This window comes from Anopheles stephensi, chromosome 2 (genome assembly GCF_013141755.1).
Source record: "Anopheles stephensi strain Indian chromosome 2, UCI_ANSTEP_V1.0, whole genome shotgun sequence".
Classification (NCBI taxonomy): domain Eukaryota; kingdom Metazoa; phylum Arthropoda; class Insecta; order Diptera; family Culicidae; genus Anopheles; species Anopheles stephensi.
This window is the reverse complement of record NC_050202.1, coordinates 8,122,917-8,139,946: the sequence shown is the minus strand read 5'-3', so window position 1 is coordinate 8,139,946 and position 17,030 is coordinate 8,122,917. Positions and strand designations below refer to the sequence as shown.

Genomic DNA, 17,030 nt, shown 5'->3' with positions numbered 1-17,030 from the left:
TGTCTCGCACTCTCCTGGGGGATAGAGTGTTGAAGAGATGACGCGTTGCAGCGCGGCATTATGCATTCGCGACCAATAAATGTTCACGAAAGTTGGTTCAAATTCGCTCCACATCCACACACATTCTAGAGCTTGTTTAGAGAAATAAAGTCACTTCAAGTTTAAAATCCACAAACATCAGCCATTTTGTGTGCTACCGATCGCGCCAGCAATAAATCAGCTGATAATGAGCGTGAGAGAATCCTTCGAGACTGACAAACAAAAAAGGAAATAAAATCCAAGCAAGCGACGAAGGACGAAAAACTGAAATCAAAATGAACATTTCCAGCTCGCATGAAGGATGTGCTCCGATGAACGCTTTTGCTCTCCACAGCTCGGGTGTGAGAGAAGCAGTCAGTGTAAATGGACAGTAAATGGGCAGTAGGAGGACTCCCTACCCTACAGCTTCCCACAGGATCTCATATTCCCTTTCACAAACGCCACGTGTATGTGTGTGTCTGTGTGCGTCCTCTTGCCTCCACATCCATTTGCGTTCTGGGTTTTTCGCCAACTTTCCTGGCGTCTCGGTCCCGGTCACTGGTCGGTCGTGCTGCAGGTCTCCCGCGAGTGTCGTATTCTCGTGGATGGAAAGTGCACGCTACCGGAAGTGTGATCGCGGGGTGGTTGGCACCCGGTGTGAACGAACCGTTTGCGGATTTCTCGCTACTGTTGGTGATGATGCCGGCCACCGTGAGGAACACAACACGGGGGCGATCCTCGCGGGATCAAATAAATATATATTCTGATATTAATATATGTAAAAAGCAATTGCCACTAATTAGCATTCATGTGGTTGTCGTTTTGTCGACCCGGCGCCGTATCGGCGTATGTGTCGGTGAGGGTTTTGTCCCGGATCCCTGACCTTCCCTTTTGGCTTCCCATCGTTTGCCGTATTTCTCCCTCGGGGGAGGATCCTATTTGTGCATAAATATCTAAAATGAAGCAACCACACACACACCATTCCTTCTCGTGCTTCACAATTGGTTCGCGGATTTGTTTTGGAAACAATCGCCAAACAGGAGAGAGCTAGCGAGCGAGGGACAGTTACTGCTGCAGAGAACTCAACTGAAACTGAGAGTAGGAATTTTGGCCCAAAAAAAGTGTGGTGATGTCGGGTATGGCAATTGACCAGGGACGAAACATCCTGAAGGCAAATGAACTGCTGTGTGTCCATCGCGCTTCTCGGAGCCGGGATACTTCCGGTTATGGGGGTCGTTACTGCAGTCACTTTTCACTATTATCGAGAAAGCTCCCGCAGGTGCACAATGGCGTACTATTCGTCTGGGGGAGATAGTTTGGGATATTGGCTTGTAGTATAATTGCTCTTTGGGTTTTTGGATGTTGTTTGTTATTTTATAGACAAAATTGAAGAGATATTTAAGCTAATGAGGGATCTTGAAGCACTTCAATTTTCAGCTATTGTCCATTGGTTTAATACAAGCCGACATCAACCCGAATGTGTTCAAAGTTCGAGTTGAGACCTGTTAGGTTACCTCAGGGAACTAGGAGGGTTTGGAGCTAATAAGTTATAGCAGAGTTTGAGCAGCGAATGGTTTGAGGGACTCGCCAAGCATCCAGGGTTGATCTATCCTAACAACTTCGTCTGTTTGTCCTTTCATGAAGCATAACATTGAAGTACATTTTAAAATCAGATCTAAATTTTCAAAACGGGTGAAAAGGCTATCAAGCCAAGTGAAATTAGTCCTGAAAAATACAACCAACTCCCAAGAGAGATACTTTCAGTCCGGAATCAATAACACACTACCTACCAAGGCTCTTGGGATGTCCCGTGTTCATTTGTGACTAAACCCACCTTCAAGCGAAGAACAGAGTCTTTTCTGCGTAAATCTCTGTAGGAATCGACCGAAGAAAAAAAAAAACTATCCTCCCAACTCACTTTCCACAATTGAAAAGAAGTCGGCTGAGGCCTGGGACTCTCACAGCGGCACAGGCCAGAAGACGACGGTGTCCACAAAAGTCCAAAAGTTTTTCCCAACCTCCACCTAACCAGCCCACCTTGGGGTCCGACCCCAGGTACCGGACTGCTCACCCATTCCTTAGAAAGCGGCCAAGTTTGTTCGGGGGGGCGAGAAGCGAGTAATTAAATTTTCAGCTAAACGATGCTAAGAATTAAGAACTATAATCGAGACGTTAGGAATTTGCAGTGTGCCATTACCTCTGACCGGACGTACCGTGAACTCATCTCTCACTTCTCCCCCATTCCTGATACACTCACTTTTCGATTGGATACCGGAAAAACTGTCTGGAGAATTGCCTACCGGAGGAGAGAGTTCAAGATTTTGTGGGCAATTGGAAAAAGAAGTGATTGCTGAAAATTTGTTGCCAGGCAGATGGGATGGGCCACAGATCGATTGCGTGTATATCCGAGATTAAAGAATTGCACCAAAGGCCGAAGAACGTTTGCTGCATCGGCCCAAGAACCAGTCTGGGGTTTTTTTTCCCATTCGAGGCCTTTTGGGGGGTTGGTCTTATATTTTTGGTTGGTGCGTTCCAGACATTGCGTTGGTGAAGCAACACGAACAAAACAGGAGACAGTTGGAAGGGGGAAACCAATTTGGTGTCGTCTCCGGGAACAGGAGACCTCGTGGAAGAAATGCCGGTACAATAACAGGTCCACAACTGCTGGTGCGATGCGAGGGATGCATCCTTTGAATTTGCACCGGCCAGACATTGGTAGGACTTTTAGGTTTGATGCTTTTCTTACCGGCAATATCTTGTTGCTAACAAGATTTGGCTAGATCGCTTCAAAATTGATCGTCACACTGGATGCATTCACCTGCCTGGCAGGACCCAAACTGATTCAGAATTCTGGAGAAACAAAACCAAACAAAAAAAGGAGCCGACACCAACACCGGGCTCTTCAAATTATTCTTGGAGGAGTGATATTGAAACCTTTCTTTTTCCGACCATTCCTATGGCGGCAAGAATGGCAAGAAAAGAAAGCTACCTTTTCCTGTTGGGTGTGTGTTTTTCGTCCACTCCGGTGCACCCCATTTTTCCGGTGCACGGAAATAAGAAAATCAGATATTCTTATTATAGAGCCACATAACCACCATGGCGAACGGGTTGCTATGGTACCAGATTTCACCCCGTTGCTTGCTATTTTGGGGGGTTGAATGCTTGAACGGTTCGGCATCGGCCACACCAATACGCAAAGCAACGTAATAAGAAGGAACGGCACACCAAAAACCACCTCCTCACTTGCCGCATTCCGGGTCTCTTAACGAGGAGCAAATTTTCTTAGCACACGGGAAATCGGGATAGCGTCATTTTTTATTCATGGCGATTTTTGAGCAGATTTTTTTTTTCGACCGGGAAATTGACGTCGTTGCATCTTCTGGGTGGGCCCCCTTACGGTTGTGGATTTTTCCGGTGAAGTTTGCACTCGTAAAGGAATGAATTCTAAGAAGGCTGCATCTAGTTGTAGCGTGCAGTTTGGGTTGGCGTTGCATTTGTTTGCAATTTTTGAAGAAACCTCACAACAATAAAATCTCTCTCTCTCTCTCTCTCACTCTCTGTTCTTGACTTAGCAACCTTTGCGAAGTCATGCCTGCCATTTTTGGCCTACTAGATTAAATCCAGGCTGACTAGACCAAGTAGTAGAATAGCTAGTCCTGCGTACAGGGAGGCGATCTGGACGTGGTTTGAACCCCGGTCCTGCCGTATGAAATCTGAAGTAAAAACTCTGAAGAAGTTCTCCCAATGTATGTTAGTCCACAATATCTGTTTTGTAGAAGTCCCAGGATATTCAAAGTTGCTCCCAGATCCTACGCAAGGTGTCCAGCTATCATATACGCAAATTGAACTCACCTGCGTTACAGTCCCTGTGTGAGTTAGTCGAATGTTACTCTCCATTCATTACGATTGCACCGAGTCATGATATCCTCTGTCCAGGGTCTAACGACTCTAATCAATTTGACCCAGTTCCATCGACTTTCCATCGGATCGGGTCGGAGGTAAAAACAAAACAAAAAATTGTTCACACCAGAAGCCAACGATGGTGACCAGTTGAGTGTGTGGATCGCAACAAGAAAAAAAAACCCTCAGTAAATGAATAAATAAGTAAAAAATGCTCCACAGATTCACAGAAACAAATGGTACAGGCAATCCTGGACACTGGCCGGACGAAACAAAAAAAAAAGAGCGGCAACGACCCAATGCTTCATCTCGTTATCTTGCATGCTGGCGCGGGGCAAAGAGAGGCCGGGCTGCTGCCGCCTGGGCATTTGGTGCCATGTTAGTTTCTGTTCCGCAATTTTTGTTCCCCTCCCCACCCCGCCGCAAAAAAGTCCCGGGATGCCGTTCGGCGTTGGCGATGGTTCACCGGCAAACCGAACCTCCCGGGAGAGTTGCTCACCTTCTCTGCACCGTGCGGTCGCCCAGGTCGTTTTGATAAATCCAGCCACCAGGACATCTCAGTACACCAACGGGTACGTTGCTGCAACGATGCCATTGTTCTCCTTGGTCGTTGGGTGGGGTCTCCTGGGGGGAGTGGGGGGAGGGACTGGACCGGTCTCTGGGTTACTCCGATGTACTCTACCGTCGTCGTCGTTTCGATCGTAATTCCGTTCCGACATTTCGTTCATTTTATGGATGCGCATTCTCCCGGGGAATGGTTCCCAACTTCTTCGACCGAATGGAGGATGGGGTGAACATCAGGCTGGTAGTACAATTCAAAGCTTAGCGGAGGTCCCAAAGCACCCTGAAGTGTAGTAGCAGCTAGGTGTGAGAGGGAAAGCTTGCCCGAGTTCATGTCCATTTGGCAGTTGCGGAAGAAGATAGAACTGATGGTGGTGGCGGTGGTGTGTGTGTGTGTCTAAGGATACAAAACCCGGACGCGCGCACACACATTCCAAACATTCGCCTTCTCAAGTCCCTTCAACTTCGGAGGTTGCTCCCCAGTGGCCATTTCTTATGCTTGAAAATCCGAAACACAACTCCGAACTTTCACGATACATCTCCCAGGGCCGGTCGGTAGCCGTCGTGGTTCCAGTTCCACGGTCCGGCTGTTGGTGGCGTTGTTGGCCGATGGTCGTTCCCAGCCAGCCAGCGTGCCATAAAGCTGAAGGCGCGCGCGCCATCCTGACCAAGGCGCCCCTCTCTCCAGTTCTTCCCCTGCTTGGGGACGGCGAGCAAAAACCTAATCCTCTGCCCAAAACCCGGTTGTCACTAAACCGAGGCCGGCTCTTGATGGTGTTCCTTCGCTTCCGTTGCCCAATGTCAGTTACCGCGCGACCATACCGGAAAAGCCCTGGAGATCCGGAAGAAATGGTAAGCAAATACTCATGTTTGTGTGTGTGCGGTACTCTCCCGTTTTGTTTTCTTTTTTGCAATGTACTCCCCACTCCGATGGCTTCGGTTCACGGTGATGCGTTTCTTTTATGTGTTGGAGCAATGTCTCACAAGAGCATCGGGGGCTTGGGTTCAAAAATGTGGTCCCCTCTAGACACTTCAGAGTACCGTTTCGAGCAGCCTTTGGAGCAGCAACGGTCGTTGGCAGGAATTTCTTCCCCAAACTGGCTGGCTGGCCTAGTAAGCCTTTTGCCCTGCTCTCCGGCGATGCTCGCACCGGGCGCGAAACACATCTCCGTGAAGGGCGGTTGGCAGTTTTCCGTCGCATTATACGACACCGCCGAGAGTACGAAAGTCAAATCGAACCATTGAACACACAGGGACCTGTGTGTGGAAGTCAGTTCTAGTTTTCGGTGATCTTAAACCTGCTCCTGCTTGGGAGGTTCTGTAGCGTTTTTATTTTGGAGCAGACACACACATCTTGGCCAGAAGAGACACTCGAAAGTCACGAGGTCAGCACACCGGAACACCGGTGGGGATTGGCAACGGGGTGCATATTTGGGTGTTTTCTGCTGTACCTGTATATCAGGTGACTCTTTGAGGCACAAAAAACTGCTCAAGGTGTGTCGCCGAGTAGTACGACACACTAACGTCACACCATCACAACTGTCAACTGCTCTGGGTCATAACGAGTCGAGAGCAGTGCGAGAGCTTACCGGTGCTCCTGGTGGCTTCTTACTCCCTCGGGAAAGCGTTCCCTGGTTCTTCGCCGAGCGCATATCTTTGGCCAAAGTTGTTCCCTTGCTTCCCGGCACTTACTTCGAGTCAGGGTCTTGGCTCGGTGTAGGGGAAGACTTCATTTCGTTTCGCTCGCTCGTTCGCTCTGGCGTGGCCGCTTTTCTCCACCAGTTCAGCTCCGATCAGCTGCAAGAAAAATGGTTCCTGCGTCTACCGTTTTTAGATCGTCAAATTTCTCCACACCGCCAATGTTTTCCTGGTGTTTATTTTGTGCAAAGCGACCTAGCTCACAATCATCATTACCGCCCGAGATGGCAGCAGCAGCAGCAGCAGCAACAAGAACAAAAAAAAAAGATGGGAATCGATAAGAAACATGGAGACGGATAGCAAAACTGAAGATAAATTTCCCATGGGCTTTCACTTTTTGAATATAATTGCGAGTGTGCTTGCTGGTGGTGGTGCTCGCTGCTCTGCTAACGCCTGTCGGCAGTAAGGCAGTCATTGCCGTGTCGATGCCGGTTGTGAGTGAGTGGAGTTTCGTCGCTCCCGGCGGGATTGCAATACCATATCCTGGCGGTGAGGAGGAGCTGGCGAGGGAACGAAGGAAGAAACTGTCCAGGGAAATGGCACTCTGGCTTTTCACGAGAGCTTCCTAATCCGAAGTGTGGTGCGTTTCCACCGGATGAAATCCTTAATCCGTCCCGGCATTGATCAAGGTGTGAGGCTGTGCATTGTTCATGGTGAATGCATTGTTGAAGAAGCTCTTATTTGCGATTGATGCATCTCGTGCCCGGTGTGCGGGAGAGCTGTAATGTTCAATATTGATTTATGGGTGTGGAACGGGGGATGATTTTGAAATTCTTGGTAATAATTTAAATTATTTTCGAGATTGGAATTGGAAAATATTCACTTACAGATGTTCACCATTGCTATTGTCAGACAATGTCTGTCGTGACCTTGAAGGTTGTAGATGGCATGATTAAGATCGAGTCAGCCAAAACACCATCGAGATGACCATAAATAGCCCTGACGGTCCTTAAGATAGTTGTGCTCCTTAGAGAATTATCTGGACACAGACAGCCTTCTAATGTCAGATTCTACCCGAATAACAGATCAGATTTTCATCGGCAAAAAGTCCATATTTACAATCACTCAATTGATGAAATACATACGACATGATTGCCTTCTTTCTATACTTAACAGCTGTTGAATCGGATCAAACCAAACAACCCTCCGATAGGGCATCCTCCGTACAGTCAAGGGATTCTGTGGAGCGATCTGCAGACACGGAGCCGGTCGAAGAAAACAACGATGACGTTAATGAGGAAATCATCGAAGAAGCCGATGATAATAACGATGATGAGGTGCAGGATGATGATGATGATGATGAGGAGATAGACGACGATGAACTGCTCGAAGATGATGACGACGAAGAAGAGGAAGGTGAGCGTATGCGACTGGACGGCAACGGTCAGGATGTGGACGATGATGATGAGGATGAGTTCACCTCGGACAGCTTTTGCTCAGGTAAGTGATTGTTTAGCTGGCTTATTGTGGCGTGACTAAAGCTACATTTTAAATTATATTGGGTTAAAACAAGCAATGGGTTCATGAAGAAAGGATTTGAAGAATCTACTAGGATAATAACAAGACGACATCCTCTCGGATGCCAATAAATCATGCAGCGAAATTACTCCTCAAGATATCGTTTAAGTGCACCCGAACAGTACACACACTGCGGTTTAATTTCTTCACATATCCCAACACCGGCATTTCTAAAGCGAACGCCATCCCTTGGCTCAAGATATCTTCATCGTGACCGTAAAAGAAGTCACCCTTATTCTGGTGCAAACAACTCTCCTTCACCAATCCTTTGTCGTTGAGAGGAGTTGGATGGAGTTCCGTTCCAGCAATAAGTACAATGATGATGAGACGGATGATGGATCTAACCCTCCCTGTTAGACGTTGGCACCGCCGAAAACCGTCAGGGATGTGTATGCGTTTAGGGGATAAGCCGTAACCTATAGCTACCGGAGAATAGAGCGATCACCCCCACACCCAAGACACTATTCCTTGGGACGTCGAGAGAGGAGGTTGGTCTGACAGAAAAGGGACATTGATGAATAATTAAGCCCGTTGTTTCGGTACTCTGTGTGTCGGACCAGTTCTTTCTCAAAGCCAAATCTTTCCTTCACCAAAGACGTACGCGAATCAACCCGGCAAGAAGAAGTCAGAACCATCACTTTTTTGACCCATCAGTCCATTCCGCTGCGAGCGTGTGATTTACGACCCGAACCGACCTGTGAGTTATGCAAATTTTATCTAAATCGTTTCCTTCTTTTGGGTCGCCGTCTTGGAACGGTCGTCACATGTCTTAAGAAGATGTTTCTGTCCGGCGTAGTGCCGTAGGTAGACGTCCTGGGGCCCGGGTAGTACAAGAGTTTAATTGTGGGCTAATTTCTTAGCCAGTCTTAAAACACACACACACGGACTGTTACTTTGAATGATAACCCACATTAGAGCTGGAAGCACGGCAAATCGCTCTGCGTTATCATCCCGGTGGCTGTAAAGTGTTTTTCACTGCTTCTGATTTATGTCCTGCTTGTTCTGCTTCTCCCATGCGCATCAACCAGCTACCGTGCTTCTTATCGCATTTACTTGAGGAAAAACTATTCCCCAAGGCGATGGAGCTTGGTTAGTTGGATGCTTAAAAGACCCTCGCTGCGAGGATTTAAAGTTTTTGCTAGATTATTTCAAGCCGGGTTGAAGTTAATTGTGGAGTAAAATCTTACGCTTCAAACGTCACTTGACTTCTTCAACTTGTCACAATAAACACACGTCTGCTGCTTGTTTTCCTTTCTGTCTCTCTCTCTCTCTCTCTCCCTCTCTGTCCAAAATTAGTGTGCGGTCCCTGGGATCCACTAGTTTAATGGGAATTCCAAATTTGTTCATCAAATATTAAACCGACCGCGCTTTGCTTCTTCTTTTCTTGGCGATCCTTTTCCGATGCACAGGCGTCCGTCGTGCTGTCGACGGGATTCGGAGATTATTTTCAGTGCTTCAGTACGGCGGACAATTTCCGTCCACCCATTACGGTGAGCCGCAGGTCGATTGTCTCACGGGAGAAATGTGAGGATAATAAATTATCCACAAAACGATTGACTGTGAGCCTGGGGCATGGACGCTTCAACCCCGTCCTACTACGATCTAACCGGCCTACTACGACTGTTAAATGAGTTCGAAATAGTTCACCCATCTTGTACGGGGGCGATGCTCTTAATAAAACTTTCAGCTCGAGTAGGAAAAGTCGGAAGAAGATGTCTTCCTTGCGCTTCCCAGCGAGACGCAGAATCAATGATGTTGGTGTATAATTTAAAAGGGAGACCCCTCCCCCCCATTTAGATGACAATAAACACCCAAAAACAATCACACACACTTCCACCTGCCGGCAAAAGAACATGGTGAACTCCACGCCACGCCAAAAAAAAAAAGAACTCAATCTCACCTAGGCACGTGGGCCGACCCGGAACGGCACCGGAAACCCGGAAATCCTTCGCTCGTTAACTTTATTTGCGCTCCGGTCGGTACCGGTGACATAGCAGAGTGAGAGTCAAACGGCAATGGGCGATGATTCGTCTCGTTTGTCTACATTAGGCCGCACCGAGCTTAGGGTTGGGGTGGCCGGCTAACCAACAATCGGGCGACGCGCCGTTCGCTGCCAACGACTGGTGTGTTTGTGTGCCTACATTTAGGCGCAACGTGATTGCGGTCGTTTCGAGTGGGATGCGGGATGAACCGGGAGCACCAGCACGTACGTACCAACCCGATGTGAATGGGTGAAAGTGACATCAATTATTCAAGGTCGGTTCTTTTGGCTTTCTTTGCTGGTCCTTACCGTCGTCGGAGTTGTCGTCGTCGTCGTCGTTTGGATTGGTTTTGGTGCTAACCGTGGGTGTGGGACAGCGAGACGATGTTTTAGTACCGGCCGATCGAGTTGACACTTCATTTCACCCACGGTCGCTGCCGTTCGATTTGGCACTTGATATGTCCTCCCGTCCTTACCAAAGAAAAGAGTGAAACCGGCGAAACCGATAAAATAGATGATTGAGTTTAGGGTGTTCTATTTAAACCCGGAAACACTGAACGTTTGTGCACTTGATTTGTTGCTGTTGCCCATCGGCAGGCAGCCACGAAAGCAACAGATCCCGAAGTGACAGTGTCCGTGTCCTTACGGGTTGATGTGTAACCATAAGCGCCCGCCAGCAAAAGGAACAATGGAAAACACAACGCCAGCTTAAAATCGACGATTGATAGTCTGGTGCTGGTCCCCGGTTTGAGAGCTTCCTCGGTTTTTTGCTGTTTCTGAACCCCATCCCAAGCTGCAGTTCGCCCCGTAAATTGCGTTAACCGCAACCGCAGTGGCGTGGCATCCTTTCCACGCCGTGTCCTCCCCGGGAAATGATTTCGGTTTTGCCGAACGTTACGTACGTACTCGCAGTGATAATATAATTTTAATTTAACGACCCCATGCCGGAGGATAATTTATTTTAACACATTTCCCCAAACGATTGCACCGAGTCCGAACGCGCGGATGCCGCCCCGGGAACAGTAAGGCGTGGCGCGGTGAAGTTGGGTTATTCAAACGCGGAAAAAAGGACAACCTTTTTTTTGGGAAGGACAGGACACAGTGAGCGCAGTTGAAGCTGGTTTGAAATGATTTTGAAGCAGGAAATGGAGAGCTCTTGGGTGTTGGTGGTTTGTCTTGATTGTTGTTACAACAGGAAGGATTTTTCGAATATTGAAGTAGTGTTTAAGTAAACGCTTTCTGATGAGAGCTTCTCTATTTTCAATTCATTCTTCTTTTGAAGTTTGGGTAAAAGACTCGAGAAGGACCTCCCCTGACAAAATTTGTTAGGCACAGTAGGATTTACGCCTAAATGTATGCAATCCGCAGTACACGTTGCGAAAGCTTCACAATGTGCTTTCAGTAAGATCAAATATGGTTGAATAAAGTTGAATCAAATATTGCTTATTATTCGATTAAATCCCCCTCCCTCTATCCTGATCATTAATATTGGCTTACAGGAGCTACGTAATAATTTTTTGTCACGCTAGGAGTGACCAATCAGGCTTAAAACATATACGGTGTTTCCGGACTGTAACGGAACATAGGTTCGATGGATACTTGTCACGGGCATAGATATTCAGAAACGGAGGAAAAATAAGAATAATAACATTTTAAATAACTTCTTACAATGTATATTATCATGCTCTACTCGCTGTATGGTAACAGTATTAAGGAACAATGCACAATGTTGTTATCAAACGAGTTTTGACCATACAAAAATCCCCTTGTACAATAAAAATGACAGGCCACAGTGCTGCTCACAAAAGATTCTAGGGGGGGCCTTCTCGAGTCTTTTACCGAAGTTTGTCCTGTCATCTGTCAAACCGAGAAGTCAAGCTGTATACAGTATCCGGTTTTAGTAGTTTTTAGTACAAGATCTTTAGTACATCCTTTCTGTACTTAGAAGGAGTCTACTCTTGCCTTAAAATCTTCAATCTCCTTTATTAAAGCGGTTATTAAGTGAAGTTGGTAGTTTTATGTCATAACATGTCTTATCAGACATACAAGTCACCATCCAACACATAAAACAGTAATGAAAAACATGTGGACATGTAACTCACCAGATGAACCACATCACCGAAATCAAGCCAAACAAGAAAACGAAAGTCAGAAAGCCCCCAAAAAAATATAAAAACCTATCTAGAAATTCGAGAACCAACACTCCTGCCCAGAACTTCCTCCCAGGTCGGTGCCTCGGAAGTGCGAAAGCTGCGGCCCATTATTCGACGTGGGCCTTCGAAAATAAATTATTTTCCAGAGGGTTTCGCACGGGACGAGTCCGCACCACGGGCACTGCGTCGACGGCCGAAGAACTGTTTCGGCACTGGTTTGGTGGCACAACAATAAGCTCCTGCCAGTGAGGAGGGGGGGGGGGGGTGAGGCCGGTAATATTGAAATCACTCCCATGCTTCAGGTGAAAAGGCACCCAAGAGTGTCGTGGCCGCTCGGAAAGACACCCAGTACGCCGATCCACAAAACCCGAATGGCATATACCGGCATTGCTCTCTGTGTGTGTGTGTGTGTGGATGAGATCCGGCTGCCAACTGCTCCTGGTGCTGCACTGCGGCACGGACGAGGTAATCGTTGATGGAGTAGCAATAGCATGTAAACGGAAGATAAGGAGAAAAGACACACACACACGGAAAGAGATTGACGGTGCGAAAGTCCATGGGGAGAAGGGGTGAGCGGAAGGAGGGGGGGCGGGCAAACGGGCTGGGAAGAAGGTAAGGAAGGACAGGATTACATTACAACACAACAAAAGGCGGACAAACGCACACGTCTAAAGCGGAACGGGAGGACGCATTATTGCTTCATCGAAAGGATGCGATGTCGCAATGGTTTGCCTACCTTCAGGGGAATAGGATTCGAGCACATTACGCTCCGAACGGTGTGACATTACGCAGCTAAGAAACTGGACGAAAGAAAAAAAAGAACGGGAACAAAATTGAGGATGAGCTTTCAGCAACTCTTTTTCTTGTTGTTGTACTAAAACCAGTTCCCACTGTCCGGTACAATCAAAAACTATTCGTAGCACATTTTTCCATTGCTTTAAAATTCTTGCCCCCAGCAGAGCAATAATCGTGAGAGCGGCCGCATTCTTTTCGTGCCACCAGGCCCGGTTCTGGTTGGTGACGTTCGCCTGGCAATTCTTGAACTCGCGCGGAAATCTGTCCCTCGCGTAGGGGTGGATCCATTTTCTTACCGCTTCTCGTTTACGCGCCTGCTGCATACATTCAGGCGCAAGGAAATCAAAGGTCGAAATTGAATTCTTAATGGTGGTCGTTTCGGTTGCATCGCAGTAACACTTGGTTTTGTTTGATAATTTCATTACCGAGGAAAAAGAGTTTACCAGCACTGTTTGTGCGATTTCTGGAATTTCCCTAAGGAATCCATGAGTAATCTGTGAACCGAAATAGATAAAAGCTAGAGGGTGCCGGTTGTGGAGTTCTCCGGATTGGGCCACAATCTTCGGGCAGCGCGTGTCAATCATTCGCTCTACTAACTGTGGCTTTTCGGGTTTTTTTTATTTGCATCTTACCCTTTTTCTGTCAAACGCAATAAAGGTTCGGAGCTCGGCTCAGCAGGTACTACCACTACTACTACTACCAACGAGTGTCCTACAACTGTCCCAAACTGTCAGGGAATCGGGTGTGTTGAGCGAGGTGTTGGCAAACTATCAACCCAACACACGGTGGTAGCGCACCGCCTCCTGACGGCCGATAAATTATTAATCCGTATTTTTGTACAATGTTTCGTCACTTGGGTCATGTACGGGAGCTGGCTGGACTTTTGGGGATGTGCTTGTGTGCGATTTGGTCTTGCCGCCCTCGAAAGACAATCACGTCAAAGTTGCCTTTGCCCTGCTGCGTGGTGGCTGACGGTGAGCTGTGCTGGCAAACTGTTGGGTAAAACTGTTCAAAACTAGGAGTCACCCGTTCTGGGCACTCCGTCATCCGTCCATGGGCAGCATCACTCCATGATGGGGTCCTTCGGATGGATGGGGAAGGACAAAACAAAAAAAAAGACAACGCTTCATTTCACACTTTTACCAATATTTTCATTTATTTATCTTTATTGCTCACTGCGGTACCCTTTGGCACTGTGTTGCCGGGTGGGCCCGGAGCCATCCAAGCCACCACCGGAGCTGATGTCCCGAGAAGTTTTGGTTCGGGAGAGCCAGCATCAGCATCAGGCTAGATGGATGGATGACTGGCTGGATGGATGAACTGGGGCGAGAACACGATGGAGATCCTTTTGTCCGCACCCGTACCAACTTTGGGCCTTCACCACGGCTTAGAAACGGAGTTGCCTCCTGGTAGATTATGGTCGGTGATCAATTGGGTAATAAAAATGATAACTGTGAAGTGTGAGAGATGTCTCTCTATCCAGTACCGGGGAAGCGGTACGGTGGATTAGGTTTGGCAAGAAGGTGTCCCGAGCCCTTCTCGAGCTTCGGCTCGATCGATACCGGCGGTACTACGGGTGGCGGTACCGTTCGGCAAAGGTTCCCCTGGGGAGATATTGAGCCGGGTACGGGTACTGACGCCCGGTGTACGAGGCGTGCTGATCGACGGAAATGAAATCCCGCCGCACAGGTATGGGAGATGCTGTAAGGACATTAATAAGTGTATGTATGGCTGTGTGTGTGTGTGTGAGGGCACCTGGTATGGTGTGATTATTTATGTGTCCCATCTGATGCGCCCAGCAATCGATGGTGAGGGTTTTTTGGGTGATAAAAAATTTAGACACACAGCACTGGAGGTTGCCAAAGTTTTGTTGCACGTGTTGGCCGTGTCAATCGTATGCGTGAATCCCTGCATGAATACGCAATCAATAATACGCTCCCAAAGTTAATCAGGAGCTTAACGAATTTAAATTAAGTTCGAGTTGCTTTGGAACTCCATTTTCCTGTTCATGAATTTTAGTACAATGCGTTAAAATTTGTACTAAAAACTATTTCAAATCATATAGACTTTGCTGAAAACTACACAAAATAAGCCCCGATAAAGGTGGCCTGCGAATTGGGATCTCTTGTTGAACTCTTGGAAGACTGTTGGCCTCCTCTCCAATAGCCCAACGGGGGAAGCATCTCATTTTGGCAGGACTTGCCAATGCCTAATGTCAGTGTACGACCATTGCCTTGGTGAGTTTACTGGCCCTGCGTTTGGCTCCGTACCTCAACCCACCTACTGCTACGGCTTAACTCCACCGTCATCGGATACCGTCGGTCCGAAACGTACCAGGGCCAAGAAGTCCCCGGGGGAAAATAATTTCTTGATGTAACTGAACGTACTTCTTTGGCTTTTTCGATGCAGAAGACACACATGCTCATGCGTTCCCGGGGAGAGAAGGAGAATCGTAAAGAAATTCTGCGGCACGTCCGTCCGAATGCCGAAGGCTTGCGGCGGTCGGCAAAGCAATGACGATCAGTGTACTTCGAGTCAGACGAGCCGAGCAAATCCCAACTCTCGGCGAGGACTGCTTTGCATGCATTATCACCTTGGGAAGCCTTTTGGCCGACTGAACCGGTGACAAGAACTAGGGCTGGGGGCCGAGGGTTTCATTCGGCTGGTCGTTAGCATCTTTGTATCTAAGCATACTTTACGGGTGTAGTTGGCGCGCTGGTATCAATATCGAGTTATTCAGACGACGGTAATTAGCGATGAGGACATCCTCATTCTTCAGGGTCGTCTTAAACGCTATTGGAAGGGAAGAATTTCGGAAACTATTTTCCGATAGCCAATTCCACCTTAAGGCATAAATCACCACACACAGTGGTTGGGACGGTGTGCGAGCGAACCGAACCCCGATGCGATGGGACATTAAATTCCAGTGCTTCAGTAGCGAGAACCTGTCACGCCGCTCTCGCTACCAGAACATGTGTAATGAACAATTTTAATATCAAATTTCACACTTCTGGAATTTTTGGAATAAGTTTTTGTTGTTGGCGAGCCTCTGGTTAAGCGGACGCTACGGAAGCTTCAGTGGAAGAAACCCTGAAGACGGTGGGTTCTATCTTCGCAAAACTATCACATTACCTTGGTGGTGTTTGTTCTTTTTTCGTTCCCCGCCTGTCTTTACACCGACTTCATTCACTCACGGACACGGAATGTGTCTCACGTCGGGGAGTGTACGCGAGGCATCTCCCGTGGCGACTTCATTCACCGTTGAATCCCCGTTCCGTATCCTTGTTTTTGTTTTACCATTTTCTCTCTCTCTCTTCAATTCATTCACCGATCGTTTGCGGAAACGATTACAGTACAGTGGCATTCCTGCTGAGAAACGCACTTCTGTTCTTCTGTTGTGCACCTCAATCGAAGCTAAAGCTCGTAGTAATTACGCAAACAGAGAGAGAGAGAGAGAGAGAGAGAGAGAGAGAGAGAGAGAGAGAGAGAGAGCGAGGCTCACATTACCGGCACACGGTGAAGGTGGATTCGGCTTTAAGGGTAAACAAGGACACGCCCGGACGTGTGTCCGGGTGGGGAAACACTATTGTGCAGTTTTCCTATTGATTGAGTCTGCTGACGTGTGTGTGTGTGTGTGTGTGTGTGTGTGTGTTGTTCCTGGCATAAAAATAACCGCCACCTAAGGGCACCAATGCAACACCTTCTAAGGGAGGCGAACAAAGCGAATCTCACGCTGAGACCACGTACGAGATTGACAAAAGGTGCGGATTGAAGGATTTAAATGGAGGGCGGTTTGTTTTGTTGCGCTTGTGGGATATTTGGTATCAGCCAGAGAAAACAATCGGAAAATTTGGTTTAAAAACGTGGGGTGTTGGTTGGTGTAACCTAAAGAGGAAAATATGGAGGGTATCAAGCTCAAAGGTTCGTGTTAGACAAATAGCGATAATTGCTACTGAACAATTTAAGAACTTCAGCAGTCCTCGTACTTTTATTCGAAACACTACAAACGAATTATTGATTCCAATTCTAGTCTAACATTACGTCCCTCGTTAAGTCCGCAAGGGTGCAAATAAGACAGCAAATTATTACGATCTAGGGTTGAAAAGTAGACAGAGATCCTGAAGGATCGTTCAATCGTGCTTTTGGAGTGCTGTAGTAACTGGAATTTCGATGAGATGATGGGACACCCAGACTTCCAACTTTGTTTCCACTAACCCTGCCGACATTATAGCGAGGATTAATTCCGACTTCTTCAACACTTCCTGTCGCCACGGACAAAGCTGGGACTGTATAATTCATTTATAGTCCTAGTACTTACTTACTTAGAGCTTGTTCATAACTCACAAAACCCTCTTAGTCGCGTTCGAGAGGAAGCTGCTCAGAATCCGCCGAACTCTACGAGCTGT

General features: G+C 47.5%; 1 protein-coding gene across 1 annotated transcript in view; it reads left to right on the top strand.

Annotated features, from left to right (window-relative positions):
• The window catches only part of LOC118503734 (zinc finger protein 423 homolog), a 73,608-nt gene that overhangs the window by 16,136 nt on the left and 40,442 nt on the right, over positions 1-17,030 (top strand). The window contains exon 3 of the mRNA XM_036037350.1: positions 7,294-7,617. Coding sequence (XP_035893243.1) covers positions 7,294-7,617 — 324 coding nt within the window. The remainder of the gene's footprint in view (positions 1-7,293; positions 7,618-17,030) is intronic.